At 30.9% G+C, this 25,833-nt stretch overlaps 4 protein-coding genes across 4 annotated transcripts; 2 read left to right on the top strand and 2 right to left on the bottom strand.

The window, feature by feature from the left end:
- Positions 1 to 541: 541 nt before the first annotated feature.
- OCT59_028339 (uncharacterized protein) lies at positions 542 to 961 on the bottom strand. Its single transcript, XM_066147217.1, has one exon. It carries the CDS (start codon positions 933 to 935, stop codon positions 663 to 665), a length of 273 nt encoding a protein of 90 aa, XP_065993947.1. The 5' UTR covers positions 936 to 961; the 3' UTR covers positions 542 to 662.
- Positions 962 to 1,269: 308 nt separating this feature from the next.
- On the top strand, positions 1,270 to 2,728 carry OCT59_028338 (uncharacterized protein). Its single transcript, XM_025322634.2, has 4 exons — positions 1,270 to 1,485; positions 1,573 to 1,590; positions 1,677 to 1,829; positions 1,900 to 2,728. Exons 1-4 carry the CDS (start codon positions 1,457 to 1,459, stop codon positions 2,282 to 2,284), a joined length of 585 nt encoding a protein of 194 aa, XP_025165796.1. The 5' UTR covers positions 1,270 to 1,456; the 3' UTR covers positions 2,285 to 2,728.
- Positions 2,729 to 4,565: 1,837 nt separating this feature from the next.
- On the bottom strand, positions 4,566 to 6,613 carry OCT59_028337 (uncharacterized protein; the record flags this gene model as incomplete). The annotated part of the gene is made up of 10 exons (XM_066147216.1): positions 4,566 to 4,603; positions 4,680 to 4,752; positions 4,817 to 4,930; positions 5,002 to 5,114; positions 5,181 to 5,346; positions 5,410 to 5,523; positions 5,605 to 5,639; positions 5,967 to 6,139; positions 6,222 to 6,457; positions 6,533 to 6,613. 10 exons carry the CDS (start codon positions 6,611 to 6,613, stop codon positions 4,566 to 4,568), a joined length of 1,143 nt encoding a protein of 380 aa, XP_065993946.1.
- A 15,204-nt stretch (positions 6,614 to 21,817) lies between these two features.
- On the top strand, positions 21,818 to 24,093 carry OCT59_028336 (uncharacterized protein; the record flags this gene model as incomplete). Its single annotated transcript, XM_066147215.1, has 5 exons — positions 21,818 to 22,057; positions 22,370 to 22,447; positions 22,531 to 22,930; positions 23,010 to 24,006; positions 24,084 to 24,093. 5 exons carry the CDS (start codon positions 21,818 to 21,820, stop codon positions 24,091 to 24,093), a joined length of 1,725 nt encoding a protein of 574 aa, XP_065993945.1.
- Positions 24,094 to 25,833: the final 1,740 nt, after the last annotated feature.

Here is a 25,833-nt window from a genome sequence, read left to right as displayed (position 1 = left end):
TGTAACTAAGTAAACTACTACAAATTTTTTTTCAGAAAATATAAAAAAGAATGTAAACTTTCATTTCAGTGAGAAAAGGAAGATGTTGACAGTAATTGAGCTGGATAGAAGTCCAATATCTCTTGGAAAGTATTCTGTGTCTTCAGACAGAATGTCAGTTAGTGAAGGTAGTATAGTATCATAAATGTATAAAGGACTTACGTTCATTTTAACAATTAGATACTTCAAAGTTTTTTATATTCAACTTAGTTTAGGTATTTGTGATGGTGAACGTCCTAATAGTTATTTATAGATTTATTCTAAGTGTTTACATCTCGTGATAGAGTACGTTCTCAAATCGAAGAATATGAACAACATTAATATCAAGATTCTTTGGGTTAAACTCAGAGTTGTGAGAACCAACGAATTCAATTACTTTATCGTGTCGTTTTTTAAGTTTGAATATAAAATATTGAACAATATTCTTTTGTAGGATGGAACGTGTTGATAACAATAGTTTATAAAGATGCTAAGCATCAATACGGTAAATAAAAAATTTATTAATTAAATTTACATATAGCAAATCGTTTATTCAATAAAATTTTCTCGAATCTGTGAAATGTGAATGTTAATAATGTTTCTTTTTATATTAAATAAAGGATATGTTTAATTGCAAATGATACCTATGGCATTAATAACAAGCAATTAAAAAAGCGAATTAGTAGTAGAGGCCTGTGAAAGTCAGCATCTTGCGCAGTATTAAAACCCGGGTCTGAGCCTATAAGTTTTTGCCAAATATTCAATCCAGTCCCAGCCCAATGTAGACCTTTAAATGATACTTCTTGGGCAAAAACTTCACTGTGGCTTTGCATTTTATTATCATCTCGTAATTGAATCAGTGAAATAACTTTAAAAATTCCATATCTATTATCTAGAAGTCCTTCTCGCCGACTCATTATTATTGAACATTAATAGTTGCAATAGTATCAGGTGTAATTATTAACAAAATTTTATGTTTTAAATACTGAAGATCTTTACTGAGAATCTTGATTGGTACTATTCGCATGTTCCATTGTATTTTTTACCACCTTGTTCTTTCCTTCTAGTCTTCCAATAAGAGTTTAGTTGCGATTTTTGTAAATATAAATACTCCCTTATAAGCTGTTTTTGTCAAGTGTGACAAAGTAAATCTCCAAAAAAGGCAAATGTAATTACAATAAATCGGTTGGTGAAAGGAATTTGTGAAACAAAATTACATTATATATTACCGGGATTTACTGCTCTCTTAGAAGAAAATTAATCACTTTTTTTCTGTCTTTGTCTTGTTATTCTGCTTACGTTTATCATTAAATCTAGACTTTAATTTCTTTAATTTTTGAAATTTTGATTGTTATTGTAACAGCTGTTTAATATTTTTTATAAAAAGTTCAATAAATCTACTTCGACCATCTTTTTTTCCTTCTTTTTTTTATTTAATATGGAACAACAGCATCAACAGTATGTGATGTAAGCTTTTTTTCTTTTTTGTTTCTTATGCTTAACATGTATAAAAAGTTATAACAGTCTTTATTTCTTCTTGAATAAATAAAATAGATATCCACCGGGTTTCAAGTAAGTAGACATGTAAAGGTTAATTAAGTTATTTCAAGCTTCATTTATTTTAATCGAATTCATAATTATTTTAATTTGTTTTTTAGAGAATATTGGTATCGAGTGTTAAATTCTTATCCACCAGATAGACATGAAGACGCAAAAGAATTTATTAAACAATTAGTGGCACACGTCATAAATAATGGTCAATTGGCAACTTACGATTGGTATACTGCACCAATTCCGGAACTTGCTCCTGTGTAGTTATTTTTATAATACTCTTTTAGCTTTTTTTTTGAAAACAAATAGTTAATTTTTTTTTTATTTTAGGTTTGAAACGGAAGATGTTTTAGAGGATGAGTCTATTGCAACAGATATGACAGGAGACTCTTCCGAAGATCAAGAAAATATTAAGCCAGATATATTGACGCAAGCTGATCAACACAGTCAAATCATATCTATAACATCTCCATTTTCTAATCATTCAATGTCAACTCTTATAGCAGCGGCAGCTTATACTGAACCTTCTCAGATGATTACAGAAAGATCAATTCCTTCTTCATCAAGTTCTTCGTCAAGTTCTTCATCATATGCAAAACGCCGTAGACAAAGAGAACGTAATAGATCATCTAAACACGATAATTCTAATAATGATTTCAATTTTATTTGGAATCCTTCTTTGACTACTATGCAAACTGAATGGATGAAAGAATAAGATGCGTATTGTGGTTATAATTTGTTTTTTTTTTGTTCTTTTATTTTGTTAAGATAGAATTATTAATTAGAATTTAGAATTATTATTAGAAGTATATTTTCATTAAACAGAAATCAAAAATTACAATTCACTTAGCTGAGTGATGTAAATTTTATGATTTTATTATCTTATTTTAATTAAAATATATATACTTAATTTATAAAGCCCCTAATTTTCATTAAATTATTTACACTTTTTTTTAATTATTTATATTAGAAACTACCTTTTATAATTTATTTGTTGTATACTTGTACATATTCACTATAAATTTTTTGAAATTAGAATTCTAGCTGTTTTGTTATCATTTAAAAAAAAATTTTATTTTATTTGAATTAATATAAATGTATATATGTATATATTTGTTAGAATAATAATTATTATATTGGTATTTTATTATTTTTTTAACTGATTATTTTATTTTTTATTTTCTTTTTATTAATAAATGTTAAAGTATAATAAATTTACTTATATTATATAAATGAAATCCTTTATTTTTTTTTATAAATTTATTATATTAATAATTTTTATATATATATAGTTAATATTAATAAGTAAAATTTTAATTTGTTATTAAATTTCATCATATAACTTTTAAGTAGTAGATACATCACTAGAACAACCAATTTATATTACATCTCAGGTAATATTTATGTATTATTATATTATATCCAATTTACAAAGTTTTTCAGTTATTATATTTTTTATTATTATTTATTAAAAATTAATTAATATAAATTTATATAAAATATAATTATAATATTTTTATTATAATAATTATAAAATTAACTACTATAATTTTTCTATATTATTTATATTATTTTAATTACTTTTTTTCAATAGAAATAGAAATTAAATTTTTGTTATTACTTGCCAAATTTATAAATTAATATAAATTTACAAATTATATATATATAGGTTTATAATTTAAAATTCAAATAAATTCTTAAAATATATTTTATAATTTTAAACTATTAGTCTTTTAATAAGTTTAATATATTTATTTTACTAAAAAATATTCAATAAATTCTATTATTATTATTATTTAATAAAGATTTTTAGTTTAAAAATTTTTTAATATTTAATTCTATTAATAAATAAATTATAGATTAAATAAAAAAGCATCCGAAATATTAAAGTATATTATTTTTGTTTAGTTTGAAAATTTTTTTGCATTTTATATTTATGGAAATGACTGATTTATTTCTATTCCAAAATTCTAATATTTAGAATATACAAATATAAAATTCATTATCCATTATCTATATTAATCTATATTATCTATTATTAACAATTATATATATTCATCTCCAATTCTCCATATACGGTATTATTTAAATTATTAGCAAATTAAGTATACTCATTTTCGAAAAGGTGAGTTAAATTTAAATCATTCTATTTCATTCATTTCATTCATTTCACCTTTAAACTAAACGAATCAAATCATTTCATCTTTGGTTCATTTTTTCGATTTCTCCAAGGTTTCACCATCATCTAAACTTTGACGTGATTGCCGATAATTACCATTTTATTCTTAAAGAATTACACAAAAGTGGGGAAGATTTAATACTATTGTTGAAAAATCTTTTTTCAATTCAAGAGATTGTCAACAAACGAACAAATAAGCATATATTACTGAATTAACGGCAACAAGATAAAGGAATAATTATACTATAATATCAATTCTTATAATTCCGCACGCTATATTTCTCGATAAAGGACATTTCGAGTTTATACGTTATAAAATAATAATACAGTACTATAGTTGGGTGCCGAAACTCTTCATATGCCGAAACTTATTGACCATATACTGAAAATAGTTCAGCTTTTAGTTTATATAGTTGCCAAATCTGAAAACCTAAACCCATTGCTAATATCCTAAGCCATTTCCAAAATCCTAATTTTACTGAAAATTTAACCTAAATCTAGATTTAGTAATGGTCTAATAGTTTGGGATTTCGGCAATAGTTTCGGCAATTGCATATGTCGAAATGTTTCGGCACCCAACTATATACAGTACATCTTTTTCCTCAACAACGTGAATGTCAAATCTATTGTAATCTTTTTATAGAGAAAAACCAATATTGCTATAACATTAATTGATAAATTATTTGAAATTCATATTGTGATTACTTTTATTTACATTATTTAACTAATCTAAGATATATTATTCACTAATTAAATTGCTATTAATTATTAATCCCAATCTAGTTAAATATTAATTCAACAGTAAACAATTTAATATCTATCCAACCATACTCCTTTTCCTTCCGCGTAATCGAACTATAAATAATAAGTTTTAATATATTGACCTAATTCAACTAATTATTTATTTAAATTAGTAAATCATATCTCTTACCTTCAGCTAATTTAGATAATATTCCTTGTGAAGCTTTATAATTTTTCTGATAATATTCTAAAATATTAGCAAACTAAAAAAAAAAAGTATTTTTAAGATTTACTTTCTTTTTTCTTATATTTTACTGGGTGACTTACCATTTCTTCAGAATTAGGATGAGTACTTAAAAAAGCTTTTTCAAGTACATATAAATCAACAGCTTTATCTTCCGGCAATGATGATACGTAACTTAGTCCAAAATCAATGATAACCTATAAAAATACAACATAAGCTTGCCATGCGAGGAATAATAATTTCAAATAAAGATTCCTCCTTTATATACCAGGGATTGATTGGATTCTCTTAACATTAAATTAGAGGTTGTTAAATCTCCATGAATGACATCAACTGCATGAACTTTTGCTAAAGCAATTCCAATCTTTTCAGCCAATTCATCTTTAAAATAAGAAAAAAACCCAATAAGTTAGAGACTAAAAACTATATTTATTAATTAAAGCTTACCTTGCTTTTCTTTATTTTGAATATATTCGTTATCTGATATAAGTAAATCTTTAATGATCATCCCTTGTATAAATTCCATACAAATGGTACTATTCTCTGTATTCACGAAATATAATACTGGAGTATCAACTCCTGATTTACGACATTTGAATAAACATCGAGCTTCCTATACAATAAATCATCATAAGATTAAAAAAGAATAAAATTATTTATGAAAAAATCTATTTACCTGAGTTACTCTTCTTGCTGTTAATTTTTTATCGAGTGTAGGATGTCGATAAGTTTTAGAAAATCTTTCTTTAATAATTGCCGTACGTGTTAAAAACGGTGCTGTATATATCCGCTTTTAATATACGATTAAGAAAGATTTAAGAAAATAGTTTTAATAGATAACATATTAGAAAATACAAAAAGATTACTTTACTGCTTCAGCTCCTTGCTTTATCAATATAGCGCTTTCTATCATGTTTAAAGAAATGATTAAAGTTTAGATAGATCGTCGTCATTCCTTATCAGGAGATAACAGTAGCACGTGACTCATACAATAAAGTTTAAGGTAAGGGACTTCTTTTCTTTTTCAAGAAAGCATTTCGTAATATTCTCATATGTCAATGACGTATAAACAACCGTGAGAATTTATTTAAAATCAGAAAAGTAATAGAAAAAAAAGTAATAATAAATTTAACATACATAAACTATTTCTCTTAAACAGATAACATTTACAAGCTCAATAATAGAATAAAAACTCTTTAGACTTAATAATTTAATGGCAAGTTATTGATTTACCCCCAAAATCTATTACACTACTTGAAAAAACAAAGTAACCAATAGCAGCACCAATTATTACACTAATCATCAAGAATCCATTATAAGTCATAAAAACTAACATAAGAAAAAATGATAAAAATACTTGAGATGTATGAATTAACGTACGAACTAATTGTTGTACGTAAGTTATTCTATTAAATTAATAAAATTTTTTAATTTAGAAAGTGATTTTGTTTAAATTATATGCATATATAAATATATACATTCATTTACCTGTTTGCATTACTTTGTGTGGCAACTTCTTCAGAATTAGCATCCCTTCCTTCTTGTAATTGTGAATATGAAACTTGTATTTTTGTATCGTATTTTCTCAATGCAAATCTTAAGAATTCAAAACTAGTTGCGAGAAGAATTATAATGAAACAAGATAAAATAAGAAAACCAATACTATTTACGCGCCACCAAGTAAAAATGATACAAAGTTTTTCTGTATCCCAATTAAAAAGCATCTAACAACGAAATCAAAGTTGGTTAATTAGATTTTTTTAAAAAAAAATGAAATTTACTTATTAAAAATAAAGTACCTGCATATTACATGCATCGCTATCATGACTACCACCATGATCGTAGTTCATTGCTTTTATGATAAATTGTTGATAATTCATTTAAAAAATTTTTTTGAAAAAAAAAAAGATTTCTGAAAAAGAGTTTTTCAAAATCAAACCTTATTAATAATTAACTGTTATTTATAATTTATTGCATTTATAAAAATTTGTCCAAAAAAAATAACTGTGTAATCGTTATTCACAGTTAGTGTGGAAACTTCCATGTCTTACAAAGTTTGATTGCTAAACACAAACATTTCTTACTTCTTAATACATTTGTGTGACATTAAAAAATGTCTAAAATTTTATTCTCTTGTTCGAAACGATAACGGAAAAACGTTAAAATCGTCTCCTTTAAAAAAAAATAGAAGGATGTGGCCAAGTCGAGGTTTGTTACACTTAAAGTAGAAAAAAATTATATCTAAGATGAGTAAAACTTTATCTCATTACATGTTGTACATATCGTAATTGGATTATGTCAACCTCGTAATTTAAATTAATCTTTCCTTGACCCAATTTTACTGCAGGAGCTTTGAAAATTTATTTAAAAAAAATGAAAGCCACGCAAAAAAAAGAAAAAAAAAGTAATTTCTATTTTTTTTATTGACTGAAAAGAGGCTGTGCGAGGTTCTAAGCCGTAAAAAAAAGTTCTGACATTGATTGGCTAAAAGATCAACTATCAACCACCTAAATCTAGTCCATACAAAACAATAGGGGGTATTGTGAATAATACGAGTAATATGTATCCTCGATATCCTCGATAATAACTAAGTAATCCGTTGATTCAGTTATTTTAGTTATTTTACAATAATATCTAATTCTTGATATCGCACAATCTTGTGGTAAACTGGTAATACAAATAAAGATGATCAGATTAAAAAATACACGTAATTTCTCAATATAATTGCAAATCTTATTACGCTAATCCGTAGCCGGATTCATCATTCATTTGCCGGGTTACATATAATATAATATATGTGACAATTAACTAACCTAAACCTCTTACCTATACTAACCAAATCCCTTACTCTAAACCTAAATCTATCCATATCAGCGGATTTGTTTTATCACATGTCATTTGCTATAACAAATTTATTATAGAAATGGGAAAACCCAATTCTCTAATTAATTTACTATGTTCGGCTGACATGTGATGAAACAAATCCGCCGATATGCCCTAACTCTAATTCTAAAGAACCAGTAAAATGAATCTGACTACCATTTTTTTTGGAGGCAATTTTAGGTTCATCTAATCCTAATCCTGGAAATCAAATTCTTGATGACTACAGAAGCAAATGTATCATTCTTGATCCATCATGTGGTACTAACTTGACCTGTCTAATATATTTTACAATAAGGGGAATCAAGATGATACCACCAGAAGGGTCAAGTCTGATACTTTTACATTGATAAAAATCCTGCTAATAAAATCAGTAAAATTTCAAAAAGAAGTTACAAATAAATTTATAATAATATTACCATATAGTAATATAATAATAGGTATTATATTTAACAACCTCTTTTTTGCTATTTAAAAATGTTACAATATCTGATCTAGCCTTTTAGCAAAGATGAAATATATATATATATAAGTAATAATCCTGCAAATTATCAATGCACAAATGCCAATTAAAAATATCTGGCTACTTTAATTTGGCAAAATTATGCAAATCATAACATATTAATATGATGTACTAATTAACACATTATTTAGTATATATAATCATAATAAATATAACTCTAAATCTTATGTTTTTCTAAAACATTTTAAAAATATCCCAAAAACACATGGTGCTATTATTTATAGTTATAATTGTAGACAATTAAATTGCACAATTTCTAAGTAATTAAAATGTAAAAAATTAAAATAATTGTTAATGATATACAATTAACTCCCTATATAGTTACTTTTTATATAATTACATCATATAAAATTCCCCTTTATAAGCCACTATATTTTGGTTTAATGTACTAATAAATATATTATAATTACACTTTTTTTTCAGTTCTGAGAGGTGTAATTATAAAGTGAGTTGACTGTATTTAAATGCTTGTAAAATTTATTTCTTAATACCAAAAAAACAATCAACTTATTCTTTATTTTTAAATTTAATAGCTTAATAAAATTTAAAAGTTTTATTTAAAAACCCAGGATTTTTTTATAAATATTATGAATAAAAGATTAAGAGTTCTATTTTTGCAAACAAAAATATGTGTTTTTTAAGTAGTTTAGTACTAATTTAGTAACAAAAAGCCATTTTTTAAACTTTTAAAATTTCAGAAAATTGAAGAGCATAAAATCAACCAAAAAGAGTTTTTTACTAATTATTAATTATATATATTATATATAATATTTAATATTTAATAATAAAAATTTTTTCAATAACATTAGGAAAAGCAAGACAATATATATAAAACCAATTTATTGGAAAAGAAAATGAAGAGTATATAATAATATAAAAATATACAAATATAATATAACCTTTCTTTTTTTATTTATTTAGAAAGTAATGAAAGCATATAATAAAGCCTTATAATATAATGATTCTCTTTGTTTCGTACAACTACCTTTCATAATATTTATAGCAATTATACCTTATTCTGTTAGTGCAGGTAAAAAAGTATATCTTTTACTTTGAACAAAAACTATTTTTTTAAATACTTTTGAATTTACTTTAGAATAATCATATAAATGCGTTAAAGTACAATCATCTTTTGATGATTCATCTATAAATACCAATTGATTAGTTTTATATTAAATGACTTATAGTTGCAATAAATGCATTTCGTAATAACTTGTTTCTTTCAAAAGCAGCTTTATGCAACTAAATAATGATAAATTGAATTAGTTTACTTCAATATTATATTAGAAAAAATTTAAAGCTTTTACTTTTTTACGAGTAATACCACAATATACCAATGATCTCCATAAAGTTAGAACAAAAACACGTTTACCAGTTCGTATTTGCATTTCTTCATAAAATAGTAATCAACATATTCACGTACAATTTCATGTAATATCTAATATATAATATAGTTATTAGTATGTATTCTATCACAAATAGATAGTATGATTTAGTTCAATTTTACTATCCCAAATCATTCTTACATTCATATCACTACTACTAAAAACCTTTTTTTGTTAGTTAAGCATATGCCTACGAATTTATAACACATTCCCACTTTGCATATATATGAATAACTTTGTTAACTAGTATTTTTCCAATATAAAGTAGTTTTGCTATTTCTTTTTTTTGAATATCCATCACTATATAAGAGAATTACATGTCACTTGAGATCCTCAGTTAAAGTTTTGGTCATTGAAACTACATAAAAAAAGAAAAAAAAATGTAAGGAAATCAATTAGAAAATCTTCATAACTTTATAGTTTGAATACTAGCCTTTATTTGAAAAATACCATACCTGAAAGTTTGTAAACGTCTAGTTTACTGTAAAAACGTTGAAAAATCTACAGGTAATCATAGGAAAGGCCTAGCAAAAAAGTTTTGTTGGAGGTGTTCATAAAAATATAGGGGAAATCAAGAAAATCAAATTAGATTTCCATATGGTTATACAATCAGCTGATCGCACTAATTTGAAAATGGCGATAAATAAAAAAATGTTGCAAAATGTTTTTTTTTTAATATACAGTCAACTCCCTCTATAGTCACTCCCGTTATAGTCACATTCTACTATATAGTCACACCAGTTAAATGTTCAAAACACTTTATTATTAAAATCTATCCTATATAGTCACAATCTATCTATAGTCACTATCACACCTATTCTCAAAAATCTTATATTAAAAAGAACCGTTTATAATCACAGTTATATAAAGAATATATTAAATAACTTGGCATCTAATAATCGTACAAAGATGTATCATAGCTTGTTAGAATTGTCTCACTGAGACGAATCGAATGGTGGTAGTTTTATCCTTTTCCGATCACTGGCTGATGAGTTATTCGACAAAATGTTAAACATCGGCATTATAATATTTCTTGATTTACGTTTACTGCGCCATTTAACATTTTGCTAGATTTCTCGGTACCTAGTGATTGTAAAAAGACGATTTATAGCTCGTTGGAATCGCCTCATCGAGACGAATCGAATGGTGGTAAGCTCATCTCTCTGTGATCAATATTGACGGAGTTATTACTTAAAAACCATTTAATATTTTTTAATTTCGGAAATTGATCTAGTGATTGGATTTCGATGTATCTTATACCATTAGATTCGTCTCATCAAGACGAATCGAATGGTAGTAAGATCGTCTTTCTAGGATCAATATTGACAGAGTTATTACACAAAAACCATTAATATTTTTTAATTTCGGAAATTAATCTAGTAATTGGATTTCGACGTATTTTATACCATTAGAACCGTCTCATCAAGACGAATCGAATGGCAGTAAGATCATCTCTCTACGATTAATATTGGCGAAGTTACGATACAATAAAGTTTTAAGTATAATTCTGACTAAAATTATGTTAATTTTTGGCCGGAATTATGATATACAAATATAAGAAATTTTTTATATAGTCACATCTCTTTATAATCACCAAATATGGACTGTCCCAAATGTGTGACTATAAAGAGAGTTGACTGTATTATTGTTTTTGCAATATTTCTATAATTAATTTAATGAAAAAACATTGTAAAACATTTTTCAAAGTAATTTTAATTAAAAAAATGTTTTTGTAATATTTTAAATTAATTTAACAAAAAAATATTGTGAAATATTTTTTCAAAGTAATTTTAATTAAAGAAAAAATATATACATCACTTATGTGAAATCCATCACAGGTTACATGTTATCACCTGATCTTGTGATTTATCACATTTATATGATTACCATATCGATTTATTACTAATCAAATAAACTTTTTTTCACAAAACTTTTTTTTAACTTTCCTCTTTCTCCTAAATTATAAATTATAATGGAGCCCTTTTTTAAAAGTTTTAATACAACTACATTTGTTTAATAATATATCAAATTATCCATCGATTACAATGAGTTTACCATTAGATAATACATAGCCATCCTCTAATTAAATGGCTTCTTTACGTAAGTATCTTACTTTTATTACTAAAATCCACATAACAAAGATTAATTACATTTTTTATATTTTTATATACAGCTCCACTTAATATTGAAGGTACTAATTTAATTCAGTATGGTGAAGCTATTCCACACCTTCAGTCATGTCTTACCTTAGCTAAAGGAATGAATTTTCCAAATTTTGAAATAGCTATTCATTATTGTATTGAATTTGGACGGTTTAATGGATTTTCTGTTAGAAAAAAAAGGGTTGAAAAAAACAATGATGGCAGTATTAGATTAAGATGTATTGATTGTGAACATTCAGGTAAAATTAGAGATAACAATAAAATTATGATTAGTAATAAAGGATCAAAGAAAACAAAATGCTCTTGGCATATTAACCTTTCTCAGCCTTTAAATGTTAACTATGTAAAGATTACAAAGTTTGTCAATACACATAATTATGAATTATTGCCTGATAATACTTTATTTGCTCCTCAATTTCATGGTCTTTCAGAAGATATTAAGTCTGATATTGAACACTAGTATGTTAAATGTGGTGTTATAGATTTACCTACTATTAAATCATTATTAAAACCAAAATTTTCTAATCAATTTATGTTGTCACAAGATTTATTAAACTATATCCAAAAAATCAAGAGAGAATTTGGTAATTCAGGAAGTGATGGGACTACACTTTTAAACAAATTATTTATAATGCAAAAAGATGATCCTTCATTTATAGTAATACAGTCAACTCCCTCTATAGTCACTCCCGTTATAGTCACATTCTACTATATAGTCACACCAGTTGAATGTTCAAAACACTTTATTATTAAAATCTATCCTATATAGTCACAATCTATCTATAGTCACTATCACACCTATCCTCAAAAATCTTATATTAAAAAGAACCGTTTATAATCACAGTTATATAAAGAATATATTAAATAACTTGGCATCTAATAATCGTACAAAGATGTATCATAGCTTGTTAGAATCGTCTCACTGAGACGAATCGAATGGTGGTAGTTTTATCCTTTTCCTGTGCAAACAGTCTTATGACTTTATCTTTTATTTATACTTTAAATTTCGAAAATGATCGAACAATATTACAAAAATAAGAAAATAAACTAATAAAAAATAAAAAGAGTAGCTTCACGACTCATACAAGTAAAGAAATCTAAACTAAAATAAAATTAAAGCAAAGAAAAACTGAACTATTACAGAATCGCATACCCCAACTTTACCCGAAGCCGCCAGTGCGAGTCAACTATCCAACGTCCAAAAATCCAATCCGGTTACCAGAAAGAGACCCTAAGAGGTTGAACTGTTAAGCGGCGCAGAAAATCCAAGTGCGAGATCCATGATCCACCCCGAATTATAGAAGAGGATATCCAAGAAATCCAGGTATCCTGAGAAACTGACGCCAAAGAAGAGTTATGATGTTGTGGAGTAGTATAAGGGAAAGAATTTGTAGATGGGCCACGTAATTTGGAAGCAGCCGAAATACCCTGCGACTCCTCCCAAGCATGGAAAAGAACATTCCGACACAGCCAAATTTCACCATATAATTCGACTAAGTCATTAAGCATGGATAAATAATCTTCGTATATAACATGTAGAGGAAAATATTGGTTCAAAAATGCCGTTAAATGCGCAGGCAATAATCCTCGAGTAAGCCAAAGACAGGATGAAGAGGGAGCTTCATAGTTCCAGCAATCCAAAGCAAAGAAATCGGTACGAAAGGAATTATCCAAAGATTTCAAGGATAGGAAAGAAGATAAACAAGAATCTCTAAATTTAATGACTTCAGACCGGTGCGTTAAACAAGGATTCAATTCCGGTAAAATATAAGGGCAAGTCCAAAGATGATTCAAATCTTCAGGAGCAGAATTACATTGCGGACAAAGCCAGTCAGGAGAATATAAGTAAGGTTTACGTTGTTGAAGAGTAGTTAAGGTAGGCAACATATCCAAAAGAAGTTTAATGCGGAAGATCCAAAATTCAGGACGACCATTCCTATGTGAAGCAAAACCTTTAATTTGTGAAAGGCAAAAATATATACCAGCCCAATCAAAAAGTGAAGGAGCACCAAGAGCAGTAAAACGTGCTAGTGAACAGAAAGATAAAAGAGCACGAGCATCTGCAATAGAGCGGAGAAAATGTCGAATATTCGCATCAATAGGCAAGGAATTAAAAGTCAAGCAAGCATGGAGCATAACAAAATGTTGAAAGTAGAGTAGTGGGTTGTAAAGACGAATGAGCATCTTTTGCCAAAGAATCCGCTTGTATATTGTAGATATCATCGCCATGAGCAGGGACTTTAATCAATTCGACATTAAGATTACAATCCATGATAAGTTGTCGAATAGAAAGCCAAAGAAGATGATTAGGTTCCGGAGCAACTTCGGTGAGAAAGGAGCATTAACAAACCGTGTCCACAGTGAAATTAACTGACTACAATCAGTATGAATAGAGATTGATGAATCACGGGAAAGGGCGTTCAATCCTAAAAGTACAGCAGAAATTTCGGAACGCAAAGCTGAAGGAAAGTAAGAAGGGAGATGCATGGAAGAAGATTCCAGAACAAGTCCATCATCATCAAGAGCAATCCAAGCAGAAGTCATGGAAGAAGGCGAAGAATCATTGGCAGGATGGAACGAACCATCTGTGTACAAAGATTGCACCGAAAGTGGTAAAATAGTGTCTTCAATTCTATCGATTCTATCCATAAAAAGAGGAGAAAGAGCGGGAGAAGCGTTTGAAAAATGAACAAAAGCCAAGGAAGTCGCATAACTCCATGAAGTAGATAGAGTAATGGGAAGATAAGCCGCGAAAACTTTGGCATTTCTGGTAGGGTAGCCCACAGTTTCTGATAGGGTAACATTGAAAAAACACTTTTCGCTGTTACGGCGCTGTTTAATGGCAGATTTCTTGGATAAGGCAGGAATGTTAACAGCGCAACAGGACAAGGGTTATAGGATCGTTCATCGCCGCAGTAGAAACAGGAAGCCAATGAGACATAATAGCCGAGTTTTGTTTACTTATAAGTGATACGCGCACGACCAACAGATAAAGTTTGAGTAGCAGAGTCAAGAGTAATAGCCCATTGAGGATAAAAAGAATAATCTTTAACAGTATGATCTAATAAACAAGGAGAAGCTAAAGTAAAAGAAGAATTAATAAAATATGAAGATAAAAGTAAAGTAGAAGAAGAAGAAGAAAGAAAATTATTATTAATAAAAGTAAACCAATTAGGGATCCGTCCTTTACGACCAACGATGCCAAGGTACCGAAGGTCAGGCCAATTCATAAGATAACGTCCACAAGGCGAAACCAATTGAGCAAGCACAAATATATTCAGATTTTTCCAAAGTTTCCAACTTGTCTGAAAAATGGAATGTGGTAGAATAGAACGGAGTGGTAAAGCTGGCTGTAGATCACGCCTCAGAGGCCGGAAGGAGAAAGACCACGTGATGTTCAAACGCGAAGAAAACAAAAGCGAATTAAACAAGGTATGCGTTCGTAAAGAAACAATTTGCGACCATGGTTCTAGGTTAATAGTAGTCGGGCAACTTTCGGCACCCAAATATCCTTGAAGATAGGAAATAGCATAAAGGGCAAAATCTTTAAAATCAGGATGAGTGAAAATTTTTTGCCAAGATGCGATATGGGAAGAAAGGAATCGGTAAAAAGCATTCTGAAGCGAAAATGGAAGTTTGAGAAATAATAAGGCCAACGGGGTAGTCGCAGCAAGACCAGCTTTTCTTCGAAGTACTGAAAACATAGGCTTCACTATTGATTGAATAGTACTTTCAGAGAAAAGGGTAGTTTGAAGACGAAATTCCAATCGCGGAAGAAGGACAGCATTATAGAGATAGGCCACATGTTGTGCTAATAATTTCTTCGGTCCCAAGAGAGCAGCCATATCTTTAACCATGGAGCGCGCTTGTTTCAGAACAAAATCAGAAGAGGCGGACAAAGAAAACCAAACTCCTAAAAAACGAAATGAAGTTTTAAGAGGTAAAGAAGAAAGGGAAAGAGATATATCAAAAATTAAAAGGGAAGGTGAAAGTTCAAAAGTAATCTCCGAAGAAGGCGAAGAGGATGAAAGAAGAACATATTTTGCTGAATTGGCTTGAACATTATTTAAAGTATAAAATTCAGCAGTAATAGAAAGACGGTCTTCTATTCCAGATTTTGAGGAAGCAATAAGTGTAGAATCATCCATAAACGTTAAATGTGAAATTGGTAAAGAATGTTGTTCAAATTCAAGTGGGGAGTAATTTAAAAGAGCTGAAGATTTTAAAATAAAAGGATCTCGTGCTTCTTGATTCAAAACAGTGAGTAAGGGATCCAAGTAAATAACCCAAAGAAGAGGGGAAATGATTTCTCCTTGATCGATACCAACACGTACTCTATAAGCAGCTGTATCGCCATGACAAGTAATTATCTTATTATTGCGTCGTGTAAAAAGATTTAAAATAAATCGCACTAAAAGTGCAGGGATATGTAACCTATCTAAAGCTAATTTAAGCATATTTAAATCCATAGAATCAAAAGCTTTAGAGATATCTTGAGAAACGATCCATAGTTCCTGATCATCAGTAGAGTCATGTTTATGTTGATGGATAATCGCATCCAGCATTTTGATAGGGACATCAGTAGAACCACCAGGTAAGCCAGCAAAGTTACCACCTTGGAGAATTTTATTATCAGCAAGAATGTTGGAGAGACGATTCGTGACGACCTTAACTACACATTTTCGAACTGTTTCCAGAAGAGTAATAGGTCGAGTGTTCTTAAGTTGAGCATCAAATTCATGAGGTTTAGGAATAGGATAAACCACAGCTTCACGCCAGTCAGCAGGAATATCACCACGAGAAAGGCAAGTATTGGCAAGTAAAAGAGAAAAATCCAAGGCTTCACCGGACAAGTGTTTAATCATCTCATAAGAAATTTTTGAAGGGCCGGAAGCTTTGTTATTAGGCATGGAGGAAAGCACAGCAGACCATTCTTGTAGGGAAATAGGCGCCAAAACAGGATCATATAATGAAGCAGACACATTTGCAAAAGGAGTGTAAGCTTGTTGCCATCGGGCGGGAAATGAAGTGATGGAAGAATAGTGGACCAACGGAGGAGAAACGATTGATTGAAAATGAGAGACAGCCGCATGTTTAATATCCGAAGGATCCGTTAATAAAGTAGGAGTTGAGTCCAAAATGACCAAAACACGGTCAAGAACAATTGAACGTTTTTCTACTGATAAGGCAGAATCGATAAAGGTGCTGAGCGAGTTCGAAAAGTGTTCATCACGTAATGCAGTATAATATTCCACTGAGTCCGTAAGGTGTTGGGCGAATTTAGTAGATAAAAAGGCAGAAACTAAATTCTTCTGTGATCGTAAAAACGATTTAAATACAGATGCAGGGGTTGTAGAATAGATAGGAACTGAGTAATCAGGAAGTAAGGATACAAGATTTTCAAGATGGGAGGGCAAAGCGGCAGTCATTTGCGCAATTTGAGTAGGCCGATTAGAACGACGAGTAGTAAGGCGATATAAAAATCGATCTAAAAACTTGTTAATAGCAATAAGTTTAGTTAATTCGGAGAGTACGAATGTCGGTGTGTATTGGAGACTTTTTGAAAGGGTAAGGTTTCAATTGCAGCACTAATTATGGCAGCTTTCAATGCATGCCACATACGATCAAGAGAAAGAGAGGAGAAATCAAAATTGGGGTGATATTGTCTATCTAAATATACTCCAAGAGAATCATCTACTTCAGTGGTAAAATTATTCCATTGTTCAACTGAAGTAGAAGCGTAAGAGAAAATAGTACGCATTTCCTTTTTTTGTTTAAGACGAGATTTAGCCAAGATAGCCAGGCAAGAACTGAAGTCAAAAACAGTTGTAAGAACTTTGTGATCTGTAAAAGGACGATCAAGGAGATCCGGGCAAGTAACCACTTGCGAAAAAAGACCAGGGGCAGGAAAACCAGGTGAAGACCAAATATAATCCAGTCTAGAAGATCCATTATCATGAAAGAAGGTGGGATCAGGACCATTTGTAGAGGAGTGAAATTTTGATGATCAGTAAAAAACCGAGAAGAAAGCAAGCGAAGAAGCTTAAAATGATTAGATGAATAATTAGAATGAGCGATTGCATCAACATTGAAGTCGCCAAGAATAACTACAAAATAATTATTAGCTCGAGCATAATCGAGCCAAGAAAGAAGTTTGGCAATAAGATCATTGCAAATAGATTGATGAACAGAACCAGAGGGGGGATAATATATGGAAATAATAGAAATTTTAGTTTGATGAAAGAACAAGTCTAATTTAAGAAGTCGACCGTTCCAAGGATCAATCGTTTGAACATGTTTATGAAGGGGATTACGTAACAAAATACCAACACCATCATGAGGGCGAGAAGAAGAAGATGAACAAGCCCAATAGGACTTAAAGTGATGTTGGGAGTGTTCATTTTTAAAAATAAATTTAGCATTTGAAGGGGAAAGACGCGTATCATTAATAGATAAAGCACCAAAAGAAGAGTGAAGAAAAAAATTAAGCAAATGTTGTTGTCGAACTGGGGAACATAAACCATTAACATTTAATTGACCAAATTTAATAAGGGGAGAGGGGTGAGGGGAAAAATTATGTTTATTGTTGTCCATCATTATTACACACTGATAAATCGGTAATAAAGAAGGGGGAAAAAGAGAACAATTATTGATTAGCTTGGCCTTGTTGCTGAGCTAAGATGAGGTTGTTTTGTTGGATTCCTTCTTTAATCGAGCCAGCCAAAGAGGCAACAGTATCGGAAAGAGAGGAGAGACGCTGTTCCATATCAATAGGGGAGGAAGGAGCGACGTTGGAAGGTGGAATGGGAGCAAAATGAGGAATCGGGGAAAAACCACTTGTTGATTGCAAAGGGGGAGAATTAACATCAACGAGGATATTATTATCAGTTCGATTCACTGTATCATCCCATCCTTGCATAGAGGAAGGGATGTAGGAAGGAGGTTTAGTGACAAAAGGTCCAGGAATAGGAGTACGAGCAGCCATAGCAGATTCCAAATTAGTGATGCGGCTGTTCATGGTAGCAAATTGTGTGGTAAGAAGGGCTAATTCTGCAACTACTTTTTCAAGAGCAGCACCAATAGATTTCCAATCAGTAAGTACAGTAGGAGGAGCAGGGTACGTAACATCCATGCCATCAATATAATAATCAAGTTCCTTTTCATCAGGTAATGCGATGACGTGATCATTATTATTATTATTGAGATTATCGCGATTCCATGGTCGGCGTTGAGAACGAGAACGAGATTGTTGTCGGTTATTAGGTCTGGATTTAGAACGATGGCGAGAAGCATTGGTACGGCTTTGTCCATCATTATTGTTATCAGGGCGGGCAAAACGATTATGTCGTTTAGCAGGATGAGAAGGAGGCAGATGCTTGTTATATAAAGCACGTAGTTTGTCATTGATTCGCCAAGGGCGAGATGGCGATTAGGTCTAGATGAAGAACCACATCGATCAGGGTTACAATTAGGGCGACCACATCGATGACAAAGAGAAGTGACTTCATCCAGAGAATGCCAGGTAAGGCCAACTTTCTTGAGGGGCGCACATGAAATAGATTTAGCATTTTCCATAGCCGTTTCGGAGGCAAAGTGGCAATAGGCGTAAGGTTTGGGATTGTAGGAATTCGCTAGAGAAGGGAACGTTGATAGATTTAGCGGAAATTTCATCGGCAATTTCAGCAAGATCGGCCGCTATAGTACCACGCGGAAGACCGGCAAGTAAAGCAACATAAGCGCGTCTTTCAGCACGTTGGTCAGGAGAGAAAGTAGCGGGGCAAATTCGCAAACAATGTCCTCCACAAAGGACGCCCCAGGTAGAGTCGAGGTTCTGTAAAGCACCAGTAGATTCAAAAGTAATGTATGCAGTACGATAAAGTTTAGATAAACGGGTATGGCAACGAGTAATATTGCCGTAACGAGAAAAGGTACCACGCAAGAGAGCGTCAGATAGAAAAAGGGGGATATCGGTAACCACCAGGAGTACGCGCGTGTTCATCAGCCTTAATAGCCTGGGGATCATATGCATGGAAATGCAAGCCAAACAAAGATTCCATAGGGGGAAGCTGTGGCTGTGTCAAGATCATCCTTTTTCCGGAAGTGGACGATGATCCTCTTCAAATCGTTGGATCCACTACACGTGGCACGACTACCATAAGAGGAGAACAAGGAAAGTTGTCGATCAACCGCGTCGCACGCGTCGCGGTTCGAAGCGAAGTGAGTCCAAAAGCCATCGACGTCATTAGGAGCGGCCGAGGCGTAGAAAAGTGTAGGTTGAGATTGCACTGCAGCTTGGGACGCGTCCGGAGAGGCAGCACGTTCAGGGAAGGACTACGGGAGTAATTTCAGGGCTTTTGCCTTTATCGTTGTTGTTAGCAGGGGCGTGTTGCGAAGCATCGAGAGAGGAGGTATCGGGTTGAGAAGGTATCTCAGCGGAAGTTGTCTCAACAGGGCCAGGAGGCGTGAGAGGTTTATCAACATCCATTTACGTAGCTTCAGCACTGACTCTGGTACGTTTATTAGTAGAGGTGGTCGAAGGTGGAGTATTCGAAGGGCCAGACATAGAGGAACCTTGACCAGAAACGTTGCCAGTTGGAGAGCTAGAGGCAGGACGTTTAGATGTAGTATCTTTGTTAGACTGGTTATTTTTCTTTTTGTTATCTTTACCCATTTGTAAAGTGTCGTAGTAGTTATCTAAAATAAAGAAATTATAAAGAAAAAGTAATAAAAAACTCCGAAAAAATTTTTTATTTTTTTCGTAAATATTGTCAAGTGAGCAGAACGGGAGAGAGTTAGTTTTTAGTTTTAGTTTTTAGTTTTATCCTTTTCCGATCACTGGCTGACGAGTTATTCAACAAAATGTTAAACATCGGCATTATTATATTTCTTGATTTACGTTTACTGTGCCATTTAACATTTTGCTAGATATCTCGGTACCTAGTGATTGTAAAATGATGATTTATAGCTCGTTGGAATCGCCTCATCGAGACGAATCGAATGGTGGTAAGCTCATCTCTCTGTGATCAATATTGACGGAGTTATTACTTAAAAACCATTTAATATTTTTTAATTTCGGAAATTGATCTAGTGATTGGATTTCGATGTATCTTATACCATTAGATTCGTCTCATCAAGACGAATCGAATGGTAGTAAGATCGTCTTTCTAGAATCAATATTGACAGAGTTATTACACAAAAACCATTAATATTTTTTTAATTTCGGAAATTAATCTAGTGATTGGATTTCGACGTATTTTATACCATTAGAACCGTCTCATCAAGACGAATCGAATGGCGATAAGATCATCTCTCTACGATTAATATTGGCGAAGTTACGATACAATAAAGTTTTAAGTATAATTCTGGCTAAAATTATGTTAATTTTTGGCCGGAATTATGATATACAAATATAAGAAATTTTTTATATAGTCACATCTCTTTATAATCACCAAATATGGACTGTCCCAAATGTGTGACTATAAAGAGAGTTGACTGTACCTCAAGTTGATCCTTTCACATCTCGTTTAAATGGAATTTTCTGGATGACTTCTGATTAACAAATGCTTTATAGTCAATATAATGATGTTGTTTTACATAATAATACAGCACTTACAAATCACTATAAGTGGCCATTATCTTTATTTGTTATTGTAGACTGTGATAATAAAACATGACTGATTGCACAAGCATTTGTACAAACCGAAACCCTAGAGACATATCTTTGGATTTTACAATGCCTAAAACGAACTTCTATTGAACCAGGTGTAATAATTACTAACGTGGATCCAGCGATGATTGGTGCTTAAGGATGGTGCCGTAATTGGGCAATTGCGGATTAATTGCGAATCCGCAATATTGCGGATTTGCAGATTTCAGAAGTCTAAATATCCGCAAATCTGCAAACCGCAATTATCCGCAAATCTGTAAAAAATCCACAAATTCACCAATTAAATACTGTATCACTTCATCATGTATTAGTCGTACCAATCATTACTCAATCTATATATTTACATCGAATCATCAAATTTAGTATTATTACTCACTCTATTATAATATAATGCATCAAAACATCAAAACAATCAGTGTATCTAAATTCTTCTTTTTCTATTTACTTTTTTCTACAATTTATTATCAATGTCAAAAACACCTTCTTCGGCTCTTAATTTAAAGATTCGTGGAAAAAAAGTTGAGCTATTGCCCGAAGATGAAGAATTAATTTCATTAGCACTGTCAATTATTTGGACAAAGTCTAATAAAAAAATTGAATCATGTAATTTCGACCAAGATAAAGTAAGATTATCTTTCAAAAAGAATGAAGGACGCGTTTATTTTGACTTGCAAGAATCATCTTTAGATTTTACATTCATCAATAAGGTATTCCATAAGGCCCTTTTTTAAATGATTTCGATTTCGTTTATAATTTTTTTTTTCAGTCCACTTTTTTCCCTTGAATTTTCGTTTCTGGACAATTTTATCCACTTTTTTTTGTTCTACCTTTTTCTCTTGAATTTTCATTTCTGGACAATTTTGTCCACTTTTTTTTGTTCTACCTTTTTTCCTTGAATTTCCGTTTCTGGATAATTTTGTCCACTTTTCGTTTCTGAACCACTTTTTTCCCTTGGTATCAGAACCATTTCATTTTAGAACAAATAATTTCATTTCTGGACAAAATTCATTACTTTTTAGGGTAATTTGGCTAAACTTGAACGCTACAAATCGCTATATGAATTATATAAAGGTAGATACGAAGTAATTCGTTTACAGGTAAATATGTGAATGAATTTTAATATTTATATCTTAATTTTGTTTATATTTTATTTGTTTATTTATATATTTTCTAATAATAGCCAGAAAATACACGTTCAACTAGTACATCTCGTACAACTGGTAGTGTGAATGAATCATTAAAAGAATTGTTACAATATTCAACACCCGAACACACATGTCTAGAATCCTCTCCCAGCTCGTCATTATATCTTAAGCCTAACTATTCAGAACTTGCCCGTGTGTTAAACAGTGATTTATCCATAAATAATCTTTCAACCTCTGATACTGAAACAAAAATTTGGTCAAATTTGAATCTGCGCTGTATCGAAAAGTTTGGCAGACAAGATCACATAAAAAATGATGTTTCTATTTCTGACATAATGTGGGCTAGTACAACCTTACCTGCGTACCGCAGCTGGAACACAATGAAGAATTATTATGATGATATTGATAATTGGATTGCAAAAATTAGTAGCTTCTGTAAGTTAAATTTATCAAATTCTGAAATTGTTCTTGATTATTATATTTTTCTTATAATATTTATATCTAAATTTTCTAGGTACTGCAAAGGATGATGAGGATAACAATTTTCAACCTGCTGAAGCTGCAAATTCAAGTTCTACTAGGGGTAAATCTGGCAACAGTGAAATTAATGAATCTAACCCACCTTCACAATACAAAGTAGTTCCAGCATCAAGATTGAGAGCACGAGCATCAACCACTGAAGTAGAAACATCGATAAAACCACCAACAAGATCAATAACATCTAAAGTAAAATTAGCAACACAAGTGCCAACTAGAGAAGTGATCGTATTTATAGAATCACGAGTACCAACTTCAGAAATGAATTCATCGGCGGAGGTACCTCCAGAAATGACATTGGCGAAATCAGCAGAATCAAGTGTGGCAGAATCACGAGCACTTTCAGAAATGGCAGTGGAGGAATCAGTAGAATCAGCAGAATCACAAGCACTAGCTTCAGAAATGGAGGAATTGGAAGAATTAGAAGCATCAACATCTATGTTGTTATCAAAATCCATTGTACGAAAATGTAATTTCTCAGATGATGATGACGACGACGACGATGATAAAGCCAAATTATTAAATTCTACCCAATTGTTATTATTCAAAAAGGGAAAGAAACTTCATGATATTTTGTTAGCAGATTTATCGTTTAATGGTGAACTAATTGCTTCTGAAGAATTAAAAGTATTAGATATATCAGATATATCCAATAACTTGAATGAAATGCTGAAAGATGACCCAGTCAAAATCGTTGATGAGAAATCTGCTAAAGATCGAATCGATCAATGGCGAAGGCAAGAATTACAATGTGAAAATTTTGTTATAGCCGCTAAATCTTTTAATTTATTACATTTGGTGTCCTTAGTCCAAATTTATGATGATCTATTTAAACTTGGAGAAAAATTAAGAACTGACCCTAAAAATAATATAAAAACTGCAAAATCTTGGGTTATTCAGTTCATACGGTCTGTGCTTAAAATTGGCGACAAAATGGAACAAAGAAATAGAGTAGGATGCGATCGATTACGAAGGTTATTTAATGAAGAAATCACGAGTACGCAACTTGCGAAAGCTGGGTGCCGTAAGTGTGATTTTTTCGTTAAACAAGAATATTATGAAGTATTTTTGTCCCAAATTCCTACATTAGAAACTCATCGATCAATTTCAAGTTTGTCGAACGAACGTCTTTCTATCTAATGTTTCATCATTCATACTTGTTTCATCAGATTGATGTTCATTAAAACTATCATCATCATTCTCATTCATAATTTCTTCTTCTTCTTCAAATACTGTATTCAGCATGAGTTGAATATCATCATCTAACTTTGAACTGCTATCAACGTTACTTGTATAATTTAAGTCTTTTTTAGCATGTTTGAGAGAATAAAGATATATTTTCGCCATTGTTTCTATAGTTTCTGGTTGCAAATTTATACGTCTCCTACCAAAGAGCCATCCCATGGCTGAAAATAATCTTTCACAACTTGCCGAGTGTGGGGTTATTGAAAATATTACTTTAGCTAGTCGCGAAAGAGAAGAAAATTTCCTATCAACTATGGAATTCCACCAATGGTAAGCTGTGTCATGAACTGAATAAGACGTGTTATATGGTTCAGAATTATCAAAGTATGCACGAAGTTGTGCATCAAGTTCTAATCCAGAATTTTTTTTATGCCCAAGGTTTTTCCAGATTCGAAGGGCACACTTTCTAAGACGCTCAAATTGATTATCACGTATTCCATGTCCTAACAAATTTGTAAAATTATATTATTAAATGAATTTAAATAACAATAAAAAAAATAATTACCTCGGTATTTAGGATGAAGGAAGAAGCCTAACAAATAGATATCCTCGTCAAACTCTTTATATCTATTAAAAAAATATTTAAAATTAAACATTAATTTTGAATCTTCTATTAAAGATACTAACTGAATACATTACCGCTTATTAAAAATGCTAATACAAGAGTTTCTTAACTCTTTATAATCATCAGTTGGCATTGACTTAAAAAATGCTGCGATACGAAGAAGATGCAGATAACAATCTGCTAAAGTTACATTACTTCCTTCTAACATGAGAATTGCTTTTTTTATCAGCTCCAAAATATCCGATAAAATACAAATGTCATCAAAAAACCCTCTTTTTTTCAAAATTGCTTTTACAGCTTCATTAGAGATTTCGCGTTCATGATTGTCCAGGACTTAATTGAATAAACATTTTTGTATTAGGTTTTAAGTATTAGGTTTTAATTATTATTCATTTAAATATAAAGTATACGTACATGTAATAAAGCATCTTTTAATCTGTACACCGAAGATGTACATTTATGGACTGTCGTCCATCTTATTTTGATGTACGTTTTCAGCCCTCCACCTGCAATATTTTTTGCATCAATCGCTTCTTTAAGCCAAGTGCTGGCAAGGGTTGAATTTTTGAAGTATCTTGTTAAAATATTTGCTCGTTTTACAAGACATTTAACTTGATCTACTTTGACAATATCACTACTTATCAGATTGATGCAATGGGCGATGCATCGTATATTGATAATGGATGGATGTTCATTCGTGATTATTCGACGGGCACTTGCGACATTGGCAGCATTATCGCTGACAATAGCGACAATTTTGCTTATACCCACTTTACAAATTATATCATTTATAACATTTGATAAATATTCTGCGGTATGTGAATTTTTAGAAAGGTCTTCAAGTTGTAATAAATATTCCTTTCTCGATGGTGTTAGCAAAATAAACGCCCATAGGTTATTCCCTCGAGGGTCCGTCTAACCATCAAGAGCTAATAAAAAATACATGGATAGTTATTTTTTCAATAAAATATTTTGAAGCAATTATAGAAAT

Source organism: Rhizophagus irregularis, chromosome 8, assembly GCF_026210795.1.
Source record: "Rhizophagus irregularis chromosome 8, complete sequence".
NCBI lineage: Eukaryota > Fungi > Glomeromycota > Glomeromycetes > Glomerales > Glomeraceae > Rhizophagus > Rhizophagus irregularis.
This window is presented reverse-complemented; position numbering and strand designations above follow the sequence as displayed.

Bases quoted from the DNA above. Each gene is read 5' to 3' on its own strand.
- OCT59_028338 (XM_025322634.2), top strand. From the start codon at position 1,457: ATGGAACAACAGCATCAACAGTATGTGAT. The intron at 1,830-1,899 runs GTAGTTATTTTT...TTTTTATTTTAG, and splicing joins ATTCCGGAACTTGCTCCTGT to GTTTGAAACGGAAGATGTTT.
- OCT59_028339 (XM_066147217.1), bottom strand. From the start codon at position 935: ATGAGTCGGCGAGAAGGACTTCTAGATAATAGATATGGAATTTTTAAA.